The sequence below is a fragment of the Hippoglossus hippoglossus genome, chromosome 7 (genome assembly GCF_009819705.1).
Source record: "Hippoglossus hippoglossus isolate fHipHip1 chromosome 7, fHipHip1.pri, whole genome shotgun sequence".
Classification (NCBI taxonomy): Eukaryota; Metazoa; Chordata; class Actinopteri; order Pleuronectiformes; family Pleuronectidae; genus Hippoglossus; species Hippoglossus hippoglossus.
Genome location: NC_047157.1, coordinates 23712878 through 23730187, shown reverse-complemented (window position 1 = coordinate 23730187; position 17310 = coordinate 23712878). Strand labels below are relative to the sequence as shown.

The following is a 17310-nucleotide window of genomic DNA, read 5'->3' as shown; positions in this document are numbered from 1 at the left end:
CTCAGCAAAGATATGTTTTCATGCTACATTTGTCAGAGGAAGACTGTGTTGTTACTCCCTTTAAAATATATGCCATAAAAAAGTAGTTTGAAAACACTTACACACGAAAAGCGGATTCCCAGGAAAGCTGTATATTATAATAATATCCTGGACGACCAAGCTAAAATCTTTATTTATAGACACCGATATAAAACTGAAAGTCTCCTGACGCAGCTTCGAGTTGAACACTGTGTGAACAGAGTTATATTTTATGTGTGTTTTTAGTGGAGCATAAAAGACCTGAATGATGCCACGAACACAATGTCGGGAGGGCAGAGCAGATTAATAACGACAGCAGTGATTGTCATATTACCGCGGGGGACACTGAGCTGCAATAAGGTCGACTGTGAATCGGAGCCGTGTGGAAAGACGTGGTTCTTCTGGTGAGGAGCGTAATAAAGACGTCACCAGTCTGTGGTGGTTTCATTAGACGTGTCTTTCTACTGTCTGGCCCAGTCGATCACAGGAGAGCAGCTGTTTCAAAAGGGGAGAGATCAGGTACAAAAGTACGGCTGCAGCTCCATGACAGAAATGTTGGCCTGTTGGTTTAAATATTTCAAAAACTATTACATTGACTGCCATTTAATTTTGTGCAGACTTTTATGTTATAAAGATAATGAATCCCACAGACTTTAGTTGAGCTCCTGACTTTAGAATCACCATGAAGGGAGATATTTCAGATTTTTAATTAAATATATTGAATTTGATTCAGTGGTTCATGTTTTCAGGGAAAGAATTGTGATAGTTTTGGTGATTCCTTAGTAACAAAATCAAAATATTAACATTTTTATCAAATCTGCAAAACAAATGACAACCTTTCTTTTCTTTAACATTGCGAGTTAGGGCGTTTTTCCAAGTTGTCTCCATTTCACCAGGAAAAAATTCAGGGATCTGGATTTTAAAAAATCAGTGTGTTTGCCATATAGTTTCACAAAGTGATTATTAACTTCTTTATATCATTTCTCTGTTTAGCTGAAACTTGCCACAAAGGCAGCGATGCATAATTTCTTCTTAAGACAACATAACTCATGCAGTGGAGATGAATCCTTTCCCCATGTGTGAAAAGAGAGAACGCTGCTGTCATGTCCTGGATTATGTCCATATTTCTCCCTCTTGTTCTCAGACATGACAAAATAAATATGTAGTGGTTGAGATTATAATAGAGGGAAATCCCCCCCCCCCCCCCCCCTCTATGGACTCATAAATATGTTTTTACAGTGTGGTATTGATAACCCTGCAGCTCCCTGAAATATGAAAACATACAGCGATCAATTCATAAAATCTCTCTCTCTGTGTGTGTGTGTGTGTGTGTGTGTGTGTGTGTGTGTGTGTGTGTGTGTGTGTGTGTGTGTGTGTGTGTGTGTGTGACTGACTGCAGAGCAAACAGTATTGATTGGAGCCTTTCACCTCTGTACATGAAATGTGTTTTTTCACCTGAGTGGTTTGAAGATCAATTAAAGTGAAACTACATAAAATTGGATGATTTCTAAACCAAATATTTCTTTTTTGTTTCTGTACTGAGCAGATTCTCCTCTGATCTTCATGGTACAGATTATAAAGCTCTGTCATTTGCATATATATATCTGACAATATACACTACCGTTCAAAAGTTTGGGGTCACTTAGAAATGTCCTTATTTTTCAAAGAAAAGCACTGTTTCTTTCAATGAAGATAACATTAAATTAATCAGAAATACACTCTATACATTGTTAATGTGGTAAATGACTATTCTAGGTGGAAAAGTCTGGTTTTTAATGAAATATCTACATAGGTGTATAGAGGCCCATTTCCAGCAACTATCACTCCAGTGTTCTAATGGTACATTGTGTTTGCTAATCGCCTTAGAAGACTAATGGATGATTACAAAACCCTTGAAAACCCTTGTGCAATTATGTTAGCACAGCTGAAAACTGTTTTGCTGGTGAGAGAAGCTATAAAACTGGCCTTCCTTTGAGCTAGTTGAGTATCTGGAGCATCACATGTGTGGGTTCGATTATACTCTCAAAATGGCCAGAAAAAGAGAACTTTTATGTGAAACTCGCCAGTCTATTCTTGTTCTTAGAAATGAAGGCTATTCCATGCGAGAAATTGCGAAGAAACTGAAAATGTCCTACAACGGTGTGTACTGCTCCCTTCAGAGAACAGCACAAACGGGCTCTAACCAGAGTAGAAAGAGAAGTGGGAGGCCCCGGTGCACAACTCAGCAAGAAGACAAGTATATTAGAGTCTCTAGTTTGAGAAATAGACGCCTCACAGGTCCTCAACTGGCAGCTTCTTTAAATGGTACCCGCAAAACGCCAGTGTCAACGTCTACAGTGAAGAGGCGACTCCGGGATGCTGGCCTTCTAGGCAGAGTGGCAAAGAAAAAGCCATATCTGAGACTGGCCAATAAAAGAAAAGATTGATATGGGCAAAAGAACACAGACATTGGACAGAGGAAGATTGGAAAAAAGTGTTATGGACAGACGAATCAAAGTTTGAGGTGTTTGGATCACACAGAAGAACATTTGTGAGACGCAGAACAGGTGAAAAGATGCTGGAAGAGTGCCTGACGCCATCTGTCAAGCATGGTGGAGGTAATGTGATGGTCTGGGGCTGCTTTGGTGCTGGTAAAGTGGGAGATTTGTACAAGGTAAAAGGGATTTTAAATAAGGAAGGCTATCACTCCATTTTGCAACGCCATGCCATACCCTGTGGACAGCGCTTGATTGGAGCCAATTTCCTCCTACAACAGGACAATGACCCAAAGCACACCTCCACATTATGCAAGAACTATTTAGGGAAGAAGCAGGCAGCTGGTATGCTGTCTGTAATGGAGTGGCCAGCGCAGTCACCAGATCTCAACCCCATTGAGCTGTTGTGGGAGCAGCTTGACCGTATGGTACGCAAGAAGTGCCCATCAAGCCAATCCAACTTGTGGGAGGTGCTTCAGGAAGCGTGGGGTGAAATTTCTACAGATTACCTCAACAAATTAACAGCTAGAATGCCAAAGGTCTGCAATGCTGTAATTGCTGCAAATGGAGCATTCTTTGACGAAAGCAAAGTTTGAAGAACAAAATTAATATTTCAAATAAAAATCATTATTTCTAACCTTGTCAATGTCTTGACTATATTTTCTATTCATTTTGCAACTCATTTGATAAATAAAAGTGTGAGTTTTCATGGAAAACACGAAATTGTCTGGGTGACCCCAAACTTTTGAACGGTAGTGTACATTTTTCAAATCCATCAAATAAATGATCAGGAAGTATTTCAATTCCAAAAGCAATATAATGTTTTGCATTCACCAGAAAACAAAAACACAGTTACATGCATCAGTATGAAATGAATGTTTGTGTTTGTTCCTGGAAAAAATTATCAAATGAAATTGAAAAGTGTCCATATCCAGTTTTTAAGAGACAAAAAGACATATTTTCAAAATTGAGAAAATATGTTTGTGCTTTTATTTGACACTAGAGATTCACCTCAATCACATAAAAACACATAAAAACAATATGTTTTCAATAAAACAGTTTTCTTTCTGCAGGTCCGGTGACACCATCATTTATAGATATGTATAGTCATGCTTCTGCTTAATGCAGACAAAGTATGCATAACCACTCTGTGTCAAGATGATCAATCTATAGGTTATATAAATAATTCAAGAAACGCTCCCATATCCCCTGGTTTCACTTTATAGGACAAGGACACACACTTAGATTGAATCAGTTCAAATCACAGAAACGTATGCAGAACATACATCTCACTTCCACGAGACAGATCGATTAATACCTCACGTATAGTTTGTCTTATCTTGAGCGCTCTGTAGTTTCACATGTGTATAAATCACATCTTAATATTGACTTTGAGTGAAACATGCATTGAAGGCTCAGGAAAGTTCAAAGTACGCTGTGATAGCCACTGATCAATGTACAATGTTTGCCGTGGCTGAGCAGAGGAAAGATGAAAGCTTTTATTCACGTGTGCTTCAACAGGGGTTTTAATGGTGCGGCCACATAATGCCGATCTCGGGACGCGACCAGCAGACTCACTTTTGATGTTTGTTTGCACTCCATCTTTTTGTCGGTTCCAAAAAATGTGTTCATTCATTCATCATTCATCCCCTTAATAAAAGAATAATCAAATTCATCTGCAGCGGTTGCATTAATTATTGTTTGCTGGGATTGAGCATTTGATATTTGCCCTTTACTTTCAATAAAAAAAAATTATGCAGTGCTTGTACACAGTGATACAGTTGGTGTTTTTAAACAGATCTATAAAGATAAAGTATTAAAATGCATAAAAGATAAAAGCTCTCATCCTTTTTGCTGCTTCTCATTATTCCTGTCGATTATTTTTTTATGCGTCTTCGATTGTGTTCAGCTGCTTTTGTTCTTTCTTGAAATAATCCGTGTGCAATAAATGTTTCTTCTGACGTGCATCACATTGCTATAGCTGCAGTTTTATTATTTTTGTTTGACTTGATTCTTTTTAATGACAATGTGCTGCGTGTTTCCTGGTTACTCTGAAAGTCGTTTATCGAAAATCAATCGACACCTTGAAATAGCACAGCTTTTAAAATCAGTTCATGGTAAATGTCAGCGAACAGATATGAGACTCCTGAAAACATGAACGTACACATGGAGCTGCAAGCATCTTATCCTCCATCACTTTAATTTACAGCAGATGTTAAAAGCTTAGGCCGTCTCATAGCAACCTCTCCTCAGCCCCCTGATTCTGAACGACTGCAAATGAAAGCACAGGGTAGTAAAAACCATGTGTTGTGTCAGTGACGGTGATACATGAGACTCTGAGACTCTTTCCAGGACTTAATCACAACATATTATTAATTTAATCATGTTTACAGAACACAGATGCATCACATCGATGAACACAGACTAATAATGAATAGAGGACTTATTATTCCAACAATAAACTGATAATAAACTCACATGGAAACAGTGAATTTTATATTTCAACATGAGAAAAACTTGATTCTGTAACTCTCATGATAAAGTTGAAATACAACATCTCAGGTGAAATTTCAACCTTTTTCTCACTTTAATTTGGCTCATAATTATGCTCAAGAAAAATTAGCACCTACACGTTTAGTTGTGCTAAAATCCCAACTCCTGCCTCCCTACTTTGTCTCTTATTAATGAACAGAAAAATTAATTCAAACATACGAGGGCTTATCAAGAAAATACTGAATAGAAATAATAGACCATCTTTTCACAGCAGCGTGATAAGCGGCCTGACACAACAAGGCTGCCCTCCGATGATATGAGGAAGACAAGAGCTCTTCACAGACCCGGTGAATTATTCATTCTCACAGGAGCAGCTCATTGTTTTCATTTATAATAAAGACAATTTTAATGTATTACACCGGCTCCAATGTTTTATTCATGATCTTTACATAATGTGAGGTATAGTGGTTTTATTTGAGATTTATCTGTAAAACACATTCAGCATCACTTAGAGATCCAGAGATGAAAGTTCACTAAAAAGAAAACCCTCACATGAAAAGACGGAAAAGGAAAAACTGTCAGTAGCTCAGAAATAATGAGATCTAACCTTTTTCCACTCTGAGGGTAAAAGGTTGTTGCTTTAAAAGCAGTGAGTGTATCCGTTGTTGTTGTTGTGTGTCTGTGTAGGAAGTTGTGTCTTTGGTGTTTGCCTGGAACAGAGAAATTAAATCCTTAAATCTTTCTCAGGAAATGAAGCAGGAAAACTAACTTTTCCTGACAAACCATATTGAATTTTTTTGTGAATTCCAACTGATGTTCCGTCGGCGGAGCTGAACCGAAGAAATAAATGGCGCCATGGGAGCGATGCAGCCGCTATAGAAGCCTCTTCAGCTGTGTGTATATCTGGCTCCCATTGATTCTCCCTCAGACCCTTGTGACATCTCCTTCATCATAAAACCCCTTATAAGGGTTTATCAGCCCTATACAGACTGCACAGTGTTGTGAGAGGCCTAATTGCTTTATAAGATATTTTCAACGTGACCGAGAACAAGGCTCCTGCATTAAAACACACTGACAGGGTCGATTACTGACAGTGAGCTCAGTCGACAGGCGCCCAAGTTCATGATATGGTGCCAACAGAGGTTTTACATTTTTCACACATGTTGCAAATTATTCGTATTCATTACATATAACTTATTTTAAGCAATATATAGAATAACCTTGTGATTTGAGGTATATAGAGCTACACTGGAGAGTACAGAGGATTTACTCAATTAAATATGGAAAACAATTAGCTTATTAATGCACATCAAAACAAAAAACTATATATGTGATCCATCTTTTATTCTCTATTCACAACTCAGTGCTGTGTGCAACAGTTCAACTTATCTAAATCTATGGAAAGTCACAAATCACTGGATAAATATCTCTCAGGATTTTATTTTAATTCAACACAGACAACTCTCATCAATAAAGAGAATGAAACATTTTTAGGATCGTAAAGGGACAAAGTTCAAAGTACAAAGTAACATGACACAGGATCTGTGACCAGGAAAAGGTTTCACACACGTGTCTTATACTGGTTTTCTAGATATCTGACACCAGGTTACACGACAAAGAGAGAGCTGGATATATTAAGATGCAGGGACATGCAGTGTCGGGGCGGACATGCCGACAGCATTAAGACTCGTTGGCAGCAATTAGCGTCACCATGTTTCTTTTAATCACGTACTTGCTGTTGGAGTTGTTGCACCAGTTGCTAATATGACAGCTTTGTTCTCCTTATCGGACTCGGCTGATGTTTTGAATAAGAACCAATTTGTTTGCTATTAAAGCTTCGATGGTCACAAGCTCCTGTCAGACTGGAAATCTGATGTGAATTATTTTGACGTGTAGAATTACTCTGGAGTCAGAACTGATTTCAGTGGCCTGGCTTTCAATAACCTAAATGAACACGTATATTAAAGGTCCTGCAGAGACACACAGTGTTTTCAGTTACTTATAGTAAATCTCTATACCTGCTGATATGATGGAACTGTTCTGATAATTACAATTTCTTTTATACAGCGCTAAATCATAACACAAGTTATCGCACGGTACTTTTCAAATTGGGAAGGTTTATTTTTAGGAAATAAACCCCAAAGTGATTATGATTTAACCTCAGGAACCATGAATATCGATCCCAAATTCCATGATAATCAAGCCACTATCAGTTATTATTGTATTTCAACTTAATATAACCATAAATTCTTTATTCCGATTTTCTTACAATCAGTTAGTAGTTTGAATTAGCTAAAGAACAATCCAAAATACCAATACTTACAACATAGTTAAAATACTGAAGCCAAAGTACCACAACACAAACATAAACACAATTTGCATCACAGCAAACACAAACAATATCCACAGATTCCAATACTTTTCATAACAGGTAGAAATAACAACGTTTTTTTTAACTTTAAAAAGAAAGACCCCCATAAATAATTAATCACACACAGTTTTATCCCAGAGCTTTTATCAAGAGATGCTGAAAGTGCTTGTGTCGTCAGCCTTCACGTTGAACCTCTTGAGGGTTTGGCCGCTCACGTCCTCCTGCTCCGTGACCGGCTCGTTGCTCTCGTGGGACGAATCCTTCATGACGCTGTAATACATCGGCACGTTGTACTCGACCGCCTTCTCCTTGTGCCGCCAGTTGCACTTGCACAGCTTCTTGAAGGCGACGCGGAACTTCTGAGACATGAGGTTGTAAATGATGGGGTTGATGGCGCTGTTGGTGTAGATGCACATCCGGCAGAAGAGCAGGAACCAGGTGTTGTGGTAGGGCGGGTCGATGAAGGAGTTGACCACCACCAGCGTTCGGTAAGGCATCCACAGCAAAGCGAAGAGGACGACCACCACTGCCAGCATCTTCGTTATCTGTTGATACAAAGTGAGATGGAGGAGCAAGGAGAGAAAAGACAAGAGTGATGAAATCCTGTGACAATAATAAGGAAGAAGGCAATTATAACATCTTACCAGACACAGTGAATGACTCATTGTTAATGCAGGAATCCGCAGCCCTGCTAGCTGCTGAGCGAGGCGGTAGTAAACGCTGAAGATGCTAATGTCAGTATTGATCACGATCAATAATAATGCTAGAAAATGTGCAAATCTGAAAGGTCGTCCACATTGGAAGGATGATTCTTCTAAAGGAGACTTGAAAAGCTCTTGTATAAACATGCGGATAGATGTCAGGTTTTCTTCCTTGATAACATTTCGTGACGCACATGTTTGTCAGAAAATGAAGTTGGTTTGAACCCTGCTAGCTTCTCATCTGCGTGAGGTTGGTTGCATTGACTGTCGGTGTCCGAAAATTACAGAAATTGCCAAACACAGATTTGCCAATTCTGACATGTGGGGTTAGAGAAGATATTTGACCATCTACCAAACACCTCTGATGAGGAAACACTGGAAGCCGAACATGCTGATGTTTAGCATCATGTTTACAATGTTTACCATCTTAGTTTAGTGCATTAGCATGCTAACATTGGCTGACTAGCCCTAGATAGCTGAGGCAGATGGAAACATTATTCGATATCCAGGTCTCTAGAAAAATTAAGCTTTCAATTTGATGTTGAATAGTGAAAATACATCCACATTTTCCCAGCTCATCAATTGTTATCTAGACATTATACTCAAATTCACACTAAGCATACTAAGAGGCTGCTTAGGGCCCCTGTGGCCACCAGAGGGCCCCCAAGAGCCTTTAAAATGACACATGAGAAAGATAGATTTTTTTTTAATGATGTATAAGGATACATTAAGTCAGAGGTGGCAATCATACAAATATGCAATATTAGGTTAACGGAATAGCAAGTTAATTCTTCTGGTTTAGTCCTGCTAACAGGTAGAGCGAGAGTTTAATAAAGCTTAATTCTTGTACCAAGTCAGAGGATCACGTAAGTCATTGAGGTTCAGCATCTGGGGACCATAAGTGTCCAGTAGGGATATTTCAGTCTGGACCAAAGTAGTGGACCAACCAACTGACATCGTCATTGTTTCCTTATGATTTTAAAGATATATAAAAGGAGGAAATAATCAAGATTTAGAAAATTCTGTCCCCAACAAGATCTAACAAAAAAAAAGAGTTTACTGGATCAGAAATCTACGATGTCAATATATTCTCATACAGATGTTTTCTTGTATTAGTTCTAAACATTTCGTCAGTCAGACCTCCACAGTACCTGTTTCCGAGCAGAGACCGCACCCCTGTTGGTCTTGTTGGCGCTGTTGGAGTGACCCTGGTGCACCGACCCTCCTCCCTCTCTGTCGGTGAGATGCGACGGCAGAGGACTCATGAACAAGATCCTTGCGATGAGTCCGTACAGGACAGTGGCCACAATGAGGGGGATCCCGTAAAACAGGGTGAAGTCCAGGAAATAGATTGGCATGTAGAGACTCCTGGAGACACGGTAGCCACAAGTGACCACCACGCCGTTGGTATAGACGGTTTCATCCGTGTCCACTAAGAAGAACCACATGATGCAGTAGAGTGAGGTGAAGACCCAGACTCCAGCTATGATCCTCTTGGCCCGGGACACGGTGCATATGAACTGCGCCTTTATGGAGTGACATATTGCAATGTATCGCTCGATGGTGAACGCCGTGATGGAGCAGGACGACACGTTGATGCCCAGGTACTGAAGATAAGTTATACACAAGCATCCCGTGTAGCCGTATATCCAGAAGGCTACAGCATTGGAGATGTTAGGAAGCCCCGCAGCCAGGAGCACGATGAGGTCTGCGACAGCCAGACTGACGAGGTAACAGTTGGTCGGGGTCACCATGTGTTTAGTGCGCAGCACAACCAGCACCACCATGATGTTCCCAGCAATCCCAACTCCACAGATGAGCATTGTCAAAAATATTGTTATGACCTGCTCCTCGAGAGGGTTCAGAGGCATTTCTGTCCGATTTAAAACCTGGGGGACATCTCGGAAGATCGTCGTGTTGTTCTCCATCGTGTTGAAACGCAATTCAGTTGATCTCCAGGAGCACAACACAAGAATCCTAGACACAGAAATGCAAAGAAAGACTATTTAAGATCAGTACAAAAGCTATTGAGGTGGATGAGAGTTGATTTGTTTTTATTTATCTTCGTCAAAAAGCAGGGCACGTACTCAATCAATCAATCAAATTGTATTTGTATAGCCCACATTCACAAATCACAATTTGTCTCATAGGGCTTAACGAGGTGCCACATTTTTATCACAACTAATGAGCATGTTTCAAGTGGAATAACCCTATTTTGATATATATATATATTCCATATATAAGATATAATGTTTTAGCCACTTCCTATTAAATGTTTAAATATAGAAATTGAATATAAGTGATATGACATCTTTAAATTCAAACGTATATGTCTGTTTTGATGCAGAGTAGAGTGAAGAGAGAGTAAAAGTTTTAAACACTGATATCCATAAACATCCATGTGTATTTTGCATTTCTCTTAATTTGAGCTCTGAAACAGTGGCATAGTTGTTTTCCTCTACATATAATATAATTAAAAAAAACCTGCACACATTAAAGTAACAACCTGATCCTTTCAAAAATTTAAGATATAAATGTTGTGGTGAGTAAAATAAAAAAGAGCCTCCCATGCTCTCAACAAGAATTAGTGCCCTTACCCTTTCTAAAAATAAAGCAGAAATAAATCCCTGAAAAATGAACAGTTGATTCAAGTCAAGACAATAAAACCATTCGAGTATAAAAACATATTTTCAAGAGAAGAGAAGTGAGAGCTTACCATCCTTTGCAGCTCAGGCAGCACTCACTCTGACATGGTCACAGCACTCAGGTGCAATCAACCAAGAAGCACAGATGACTGCTTTGTCGTCGCTCCACTCATGTGTCTCTCTCTCTCTCTCGCTCTCTCCCTCGCTGTCTCCCACCACTCCCTCTCACATCACACACACTATCACAGTAGATCCACCACTGCAACACAACTTGAAAAATCAATTCCACCTCCCTGTCCAAGCTCGGAACGTTCATGTCATCCACGGCTGGAGCAATAAACCCTGTAATTATTGAGAGGGCTGAGGAGGTTCGACACATTATCCACTGCAGCAACTGGCCGTTCAATTGAAATGCTTATAATTGTGAAGCTGACCTTTGTTTGCCCCCCCCCCCAGCAGAAATAATATAGGTAAAACTTCATCTTGTGCAAAAGAGACAAAATTACATCTCTGGATTGAGGGTAGAAAAATGTATCGTCTCTTAAGGGACAAATTCACATCATAAGGCCGAGATTCCTGTGACATTTTAAAAGCTCTCCCAGCCGCTAAAAATCATCGTGCAAATAAATCTATAAACTATAAAAACAGAATGTGACTGTCAGCTTCTAATACATGACAGGTGATTTTCACATGAGAATAATTTACAGTTGCTGAACGTGCAGTTCACCACAACAGCCTCTAAAAAGAAACCTGCAGAAGTATTATATTCCAGGTTACTGTCTGATTGAACTGCTGCATGCAAAGGCTGTCAAATATTGTGTTTAACAACTCTTCAACTGATTTAGATTCATTTCATATCAATTCACTGGTGCTACATCACAACATACTGTACGTTACACAACAAGCAAACAACAGGCGACGGTGGAGAGGAAACAACTCCCCTTTTACAGGAAGACGCCTCGAGTACAACCAGAACTCGATGTGGTTAAAGTGAGGGCAGAAAAATCTCTCTATCTTTATTTATATCTTTGTATCTTAATCTTGTTCTATGTCCTGCTGGTGTGGAGGTCAGTGGAAACTCAAACTGTATTATAGTTATAGTATTTTTCACACACAAAGTCATTTACTTCAGGTTTCATTTGAGATTCCAAGGCTTGAATAATTTTAGTCTTTAACATCATTAGAGAATTTCCACCACACTTTGGGAGGAATTTATGGAAAACAAAAGACATTTAGGATGTTTTGATCACTTTTAATGTTGCAGCAGTAAAAACTGTGTCTTGAGTTTTTATATTTCACATCAAATAACTTCAAGAAACAGCTGAAATTAGCTGATACAGAATAAATACAGGATCATGCTGTCAGACAGTGTGGTAAAAGTAGATTTTTCCAAACTTGAACAAAAGAGAAATTGGATTTGAAAGAACAATTTGATTATTACATTTTATCAATAATCCATCCATGCATTTCCAATGATTATGAGTCTAGAAGTCATACAAAGAATACAGAAAATATATAAATTATTATTTATTGTTTTTTTATCAATTATTTCTGGGCCGGCTGCATTTTGACACAATCATGAAGTAGTCAGGAGTAAAAATAGATGTATTCTATTTTTGTTCTGGGTCTTAAAATAAACTCCTAGAGCCTCGTGGGAATTTGAAGCAGGGATGTATTCAAAGAACGTTTTCAGAGAAAGGAAGTGGTTTTCTTTTTTTTGTAAGGCAACACAAAAATAGGCTGGAGATGTGCTCATGAAGTAGATTCATCCGGAGGGTTAAAGGTTATCCAAGCCAATAAAACACTGAAAAATTACAGTATTATTCCCCATTTGTCTGAAGCACAACAGCGTCATCTAGTGGAGCTGAGGAGTAAAAGAAACACAAGAAAGTGTCCTGTGGGTGTGAAACAAGCGAGATCCAACTTGAGCAGATGTTGTGATACATCTATTAAAAACCACATCAGGCTTATTGTGAAAGTCTTTGAGGATGAAAATGAGTCACACACAGGAAGCTCTTTTATTAGTTTATGTTTTGTGAAAGACGAAACAAAACGTAAGAGCACTACAGTGTGACGCAACTTAAAATAAAAAGGGAAGTGTAGGTTATAAGGTTAAATCATAGTTGTGTCATGAGGCAGAAGTCGGACACAGCATGAGCTCAGAATTATTGTGAATATTCTGCTAAAGTTTGCTAAACAGTAAGTCTAGTTTTTCAGGTATTGGCACTGTTGGGTTTACAAGTGAATATATTTAAGTTAATTCTTTAAAAATACATTTACAATGTTTACAGTCACAAATGTATATTGTTCTTTACATATTTGCTGAATCTGCTTCTGTGCTTCTCTCACACACCGACACCTTCTCTACCAAATTTCATGAAAATCCATTCAATACTTGTGGAGACAATTCACTAAAGATCGAAATGGTTAAAAACCTCTAGTTGGCACCAGAGGAAAAACCAAGGGATCATAGACGTCTATAGACTTAATATGTCTGTTGCTGGGGACATTTCAGCCTGGACCAATATCAACTCACTGATATTACTATGCCGCTAGCAAATCCAAGCTCTACATTGTTCAGTGACGTCTTCACCTTCAGGCAACCTCAACACAAACAGCCTCTTTTTGCTCTGGTTCATTTTGCTTCGCTTGCATTTTCTTCAGCAGGTAAACCCTCCTCCGCTCCTCCTGCTCTCTGAAAAAGGACGCAGAGATTTTCCTGCGCAGTCGTCGGGCATAAACCTCCAGGAACACCAGGGAGTAGCTCATCAGCCAGAGACATCCCAGCAGGAGCGTGACTCCCAGGTTCGGAGGCGAGGTGGTCACGTCGCAGAGCGATGGCTCGGGGCTGAAGCTCCACTTGTAGTCCCTGTGGAAGTTCGTCAGCTCCTGTGTGCGGCAGGTTTGTGGGATGAGACAGAATGCAGGGGCGAACCACTGAACCTAAAACAAACCAGAGCACATAGAAGCCTTAGTGTTAGGAAACAAAAGCTGCAGGTAGGAAAAGGAATCTCCAGTCTTTGTGCTGTCTTACCTTATAATCGACACTAATGCAGGCAGATGTTGGTGGAAAATCCAGAAACCAGGGCGCCATCACCTGAACTATGTGATAGACAACGTGATCCAAAGCTACTATTGCAGTTATCGCAAGGAAATACAAAGTTACCAAGATCAGGGATATGAAGCAAGAGGCACACTCCTGTTTGGTTATTCTACAGTTTGAGAGCTGGACTTTATTTTTCGCCGGTCTTTCTGTCAGAGGAGGAGATGATTCTTTCCTGAGCTCCTTGGAGATGTAACCATTGTCAAAGTGAACTGATGTCAGATATGATTTCAAGTAGCGCAAGGATTCAAGGATCAGCAATGCAACGAAAATGGCGGCGAGGATCCGGTTCAGCAGCAGTTTGCAGTCTGTTAGAAGGTTCCTGGCGTGCGAGAAGTTGACCTCTATCTGCCCGATCATGTTATTAAACCTGCTTTTGACCGCGGACAAATCAACATGCGTGAAATGGTCCAGCTTCCTTAAATTCGTGACAATGCTCAGGTCCTCCCTCCTCACTTTGATGGTTTCTTCAACAAGCTCTCGCTTCGCCTTGTTCAGGGGCTCAGATGAGTTCAGTAGAGTCTTTGTGAATCCCTCAGCGGTGCACTTGAGGATGTGAGCTACTGCCCCTACGTTCACCGTGATATTTGGAATGACGTTCACCACCAAGATCACCAGAGAGGCGGAGATGAGGAGCTTGCGTCCCTGCTTGGTGCAGACGGTGGGAAGGATCATAGTCAGCACACAGCGCAGAGGGTGACACAGGAAGGAGACCAGGAACATGGCCACGCTGTAGATGCAGGCGGTCTGAACAGACGCCTCTTCGTCATATCGCAGAGTCTTGGACAGCCAGTGATGCAGCAGGCCGCCGGTGAGGAGGGTCAGTGTGAAACAGAGGGACAGCAGAGTCAGGACGTCTCTGCCTGCAGGTGCAGGTGCAGAATAAACATCCCAGAGGTAAAGCAGGACAGATTTTAAAGACTGTCTGCGAGATCCCTTTCTGCCCCTGCTGGGTAGAAAAGAACAGAACCATAAGGAATATGTGGACACTGCTGAGAGATGGACGAGAAGATGAAAGACTGGAAACATGGGAAACCTGTTTCTGTCCAAAGGTCAAATGTGCCCACCAGCGCCTCTTATCCCCACTGGTTCCCTGCAGCTTCATAGCGTGAGCAAGACTCCAGGAAGTCCACTGTGCCAGTGAATACTATGCTGATTAAACAAATGGGCTGCGGCAAGTTAATTACCGAGGTTTAGAAATAGAGGAACCTGCAGAGCCAGGTCAGCTGTTTCTTCCTGTTTCCAGTCTTTATGCTAAGATAAGCTAAGTTGGTCTAATGATCTAATGATGACTAAGTTGATTAGACCTTTCCTGTTCACTCCTGATGACAGATGAGGGTCTTATTGTGGTTTTAACAACATTTTATTGATGGTTTTACACGCTCTTGGTTTTCTGTTGTTATTTGATGTATTCATGTATTTTTTATTTCTTTCTTGTGACCGAGTCTGTGACATATTTTTTATTTTGCCTGGCTGCAAAACTAAGTTCCACTTGGCGACAATAAAGTTGAAGTTGAAGAAGAAGTTGAGGTTGTGTCTAGTTTCAGTTTAAATATGTATGAAACCAGATTTTATGTTTTTTACTAAGTCGCGATAAAAAAGCAACAAGTTTTAAACACAGCATTGACTTACTGCATCATCCTCTTTTTATTTAATATAATGGGTTTTAAAAAACTGTTTGGTGGTTGTTGCTTATATACACATTATTATTATTATATCATATAATAATAATAATTATAATAATACTATGACAATTTCGTAGGACTTTTCTTACACAGATATTCATTTTTACAACATAATCCTGTAATTTTTTTTATTATTCAGTCTCATGAAAGACACATTCAAGAGCAAAAACTCATATATATAAACCCTGTGTTTGTATAATAATTATTCAATCAATAGATCAATCGAGGATGTTAAATTGTATTATCCACTATAGTAAGTAATTAGACTATTAAGGCTCAATTGAAAGTGCTGGAAAAATCTTACCTGAGAGGAGGAATAACAGTCTCTGTGAAAAACTTCATTCTCTGCGACACTAGAGAGTCGACACTGAGGATAAATAACTGGGAAGTGTTTGAAGGCTGCGAAGGTAAAAAAGGGAACTTCACTGAACAGTCACAATCATGTTGGTGTTTGCGTGTCGCCTGCAAGTTCCCACGTCGGAAATGTAGAGACAGCTCAGACCTGTGTAAACCAAACATGAGACCAAATCATATGGAGAGGCATGACACACACACACACACACACACACACACACACACACACACACACACACACACACACACACACACACACACACACACACACACACACACACACACACACACACACACACACACACACACACACACACACACACACACACACACACACACACGAACAATGTGACTGTGGTTTCAGAATGACACAAGACTTTGTTTCTGTCATCACACACAGTGAAGTTGACCACACGGTTTATTTTAAGGCGCCGTCCACTCGAAAAATGGGTTATTATTTTCACCATCGTCTGCTTAACGTGGGAAAGTTCGTCTGCATTCAGGCTCAATGCCGAACCACTTCCTGTTTTACGCTTCACTTTGTTCCAGTTAAAATGAAAAGACGAAGAAACTAATGTGGGTCAAGGTTTGTGATGAGGCCCAGCATATTGCTATTTCTAAGAAATGTTTTCTGGACCACACACACACAAACACACACACAGACACACACACACGTGCATTGGATCTATTGGAAGTCACACGTGTGCTGACAGTTCATCGTGTCTGAGTCTGTGGGTTCGGCTGAGTAATTTATAGTTTTGCATCTGAACGTGATGGGACCTTTTGCACTGACCCTGCCGACACTGAGTAACCACACAAACCTGCACAAGTTAAATATTGTTGTCTGGCCCAGTGACTTTAGCAAAGGTCCTTCAGGCAGTTTACAACACCAAACAGATATTGTGAGGAATTTACGACTCTGTGCTCTCACTCTCTGTCTCTGTCTCTGTCTCGTCTCGTCTCGTCTTCAGAGGCCGGAAACTGTAAAATGTGTGTTAAACCTGGAGTAGAGCGACATCTCATTAAAACCTGACCAAACTCTATTTGGTTGTTGGATTCTATCAAAAACTGAAACTCAGCCACTTCAGATATTCTGACAATTTCGTCATTGCAGTCGAAAACCACATGCAACAAAATGATCACGACAAACTCACACAATTTCCTTGTAACAGCATTTATACTGCATTACCTGCAAATCACTCTGTAACAAAATTTACACGTTCATTAGTCAGGATTCATCCTCTAATATAGACAAGATTTAAAACACAACAAATAAACAAGTAACGTGATCTGTGAGTGATTTCAACCAAAAATATATATATTTTAAAAGAATTATTCACAGATGCCTCTCTCATTCTTCATCAATACAAACAGCGCCCTCTGCAGTCACACTGGAGTTTCAAATATATATATTAAAAAAACGAACTCTTCAGAGCTCGAGCTGTTGTGGTGTTTTATCTTTGTTG

General features: G+C 39.9%; 2 protein-coding genes across 4 annotated transcripts; both read right to left on the bottom strand.

Moving 5' to 3' along the window:
• Window positions 1-6366: 6366 nt before the first annotated feature.
• LOC117764098 (thyrotropin-releasing hormone receptor-like) lies at window positions 6367-10836 on the bottom strand. Its single transcript, XM_034589584.1, has 3 exons — window positions 10774-10836; window positions 9209-10034; window positions 6367-7901 (listed from the first exon to the last, which is right to left on the bottom strand). The coding sequence occupies exons 2-3, from the start codon at window positions 9983-9985 to the stop codon at window positions 7503-7505; spliced, it is 1176 nt and encodes a 391-aa protein (XP_034445475.1). The 5' UTR covers window positions 9986-10034; window positions 10774-10836; the 3' UTR covers window positions 6367-7502.
• A 1759-nt stretch (window positions 10837-12595) lies between these two features.
• On the bottom strand, window positions 12596-15956 carry ocstamp (osteoclast stimulatory transmembrane protein). Of its 3 annotated transcripts, XM_034589582.1 has the most exons (4): window positions 15795-15956; window positions 13737-14754; window positions 13270-13645; window positions 12596-13237 (listed from the first exon to the last, which is right to left on the bottom strand). In XM_034589582.1, exons 1-3 carry the CDS (start codon window positions 15830-15832, stop codon window positions 13298-13300), a joined length of 1404 nt encoding a protein of 467 aa, XP_034445473.1. In that variant the 5' UTR covers window positions 15833-15956; the 3' UTR covers window positions 12596-13237; window positions 13270-13297. The 3 variants fall into 3 exon arrangements, with proteins under 3 accessions (XP_034445473.1, XP_034445472.1, XP_034445474.1); XM_034589581.1 differs by having other exon boundaries at window positions 12596-13645; XM_034589583.1 differs by having other exon boundaries at window positions 12596-13645; window positions 13737-14751.
• Window positions 15957-17310: the final 1354 nt, after the last annotated feature.

What these genes read in the sequence shown, in the direction of transcription:
- ocstamp (XM_034589581.1), bottom strand. Translation starts at nt 15,832, where the DNA reads ATGAAGTTTTTCACAGAGACTGTTATTCCTCCTCTCAG. An exon ending in ACTGTTATTCCTCCTCTCAG is followed by an intron (nt 14,755 to 15,794) that starts GTAAGATTTTTC and finishes TTTTCTACCCAG; the next exon opens with CAGGGGCAGAAAGGGATCTC. An exon ending in GCATTAGTGTCGATTATAAG is followed by an intron (nt 13,646 to 13,736) that starts GTAAGACAGCAC and finishes GGTTTGTTTTAG; the next exon opens with GTTCAGTGGTTCGCCCCTGC.
- LOC117764098 (XM_034589584.1), bottom strand. Translation starts at nt 9,985, where the DNA reads ATGGAGAACAACACGACGATCTTCCGAGATGTCCCCCAGGTTTTAAAT. An exon ending in CGGTCTCTGCTCGGAAACAG is followed by an intron (nt 7,902 to 9,208) that starts GTACTGTGGAGG and finishes TTGTATCAACAG; the next exon opens with ATAACGAAGATGCTGGCAGT.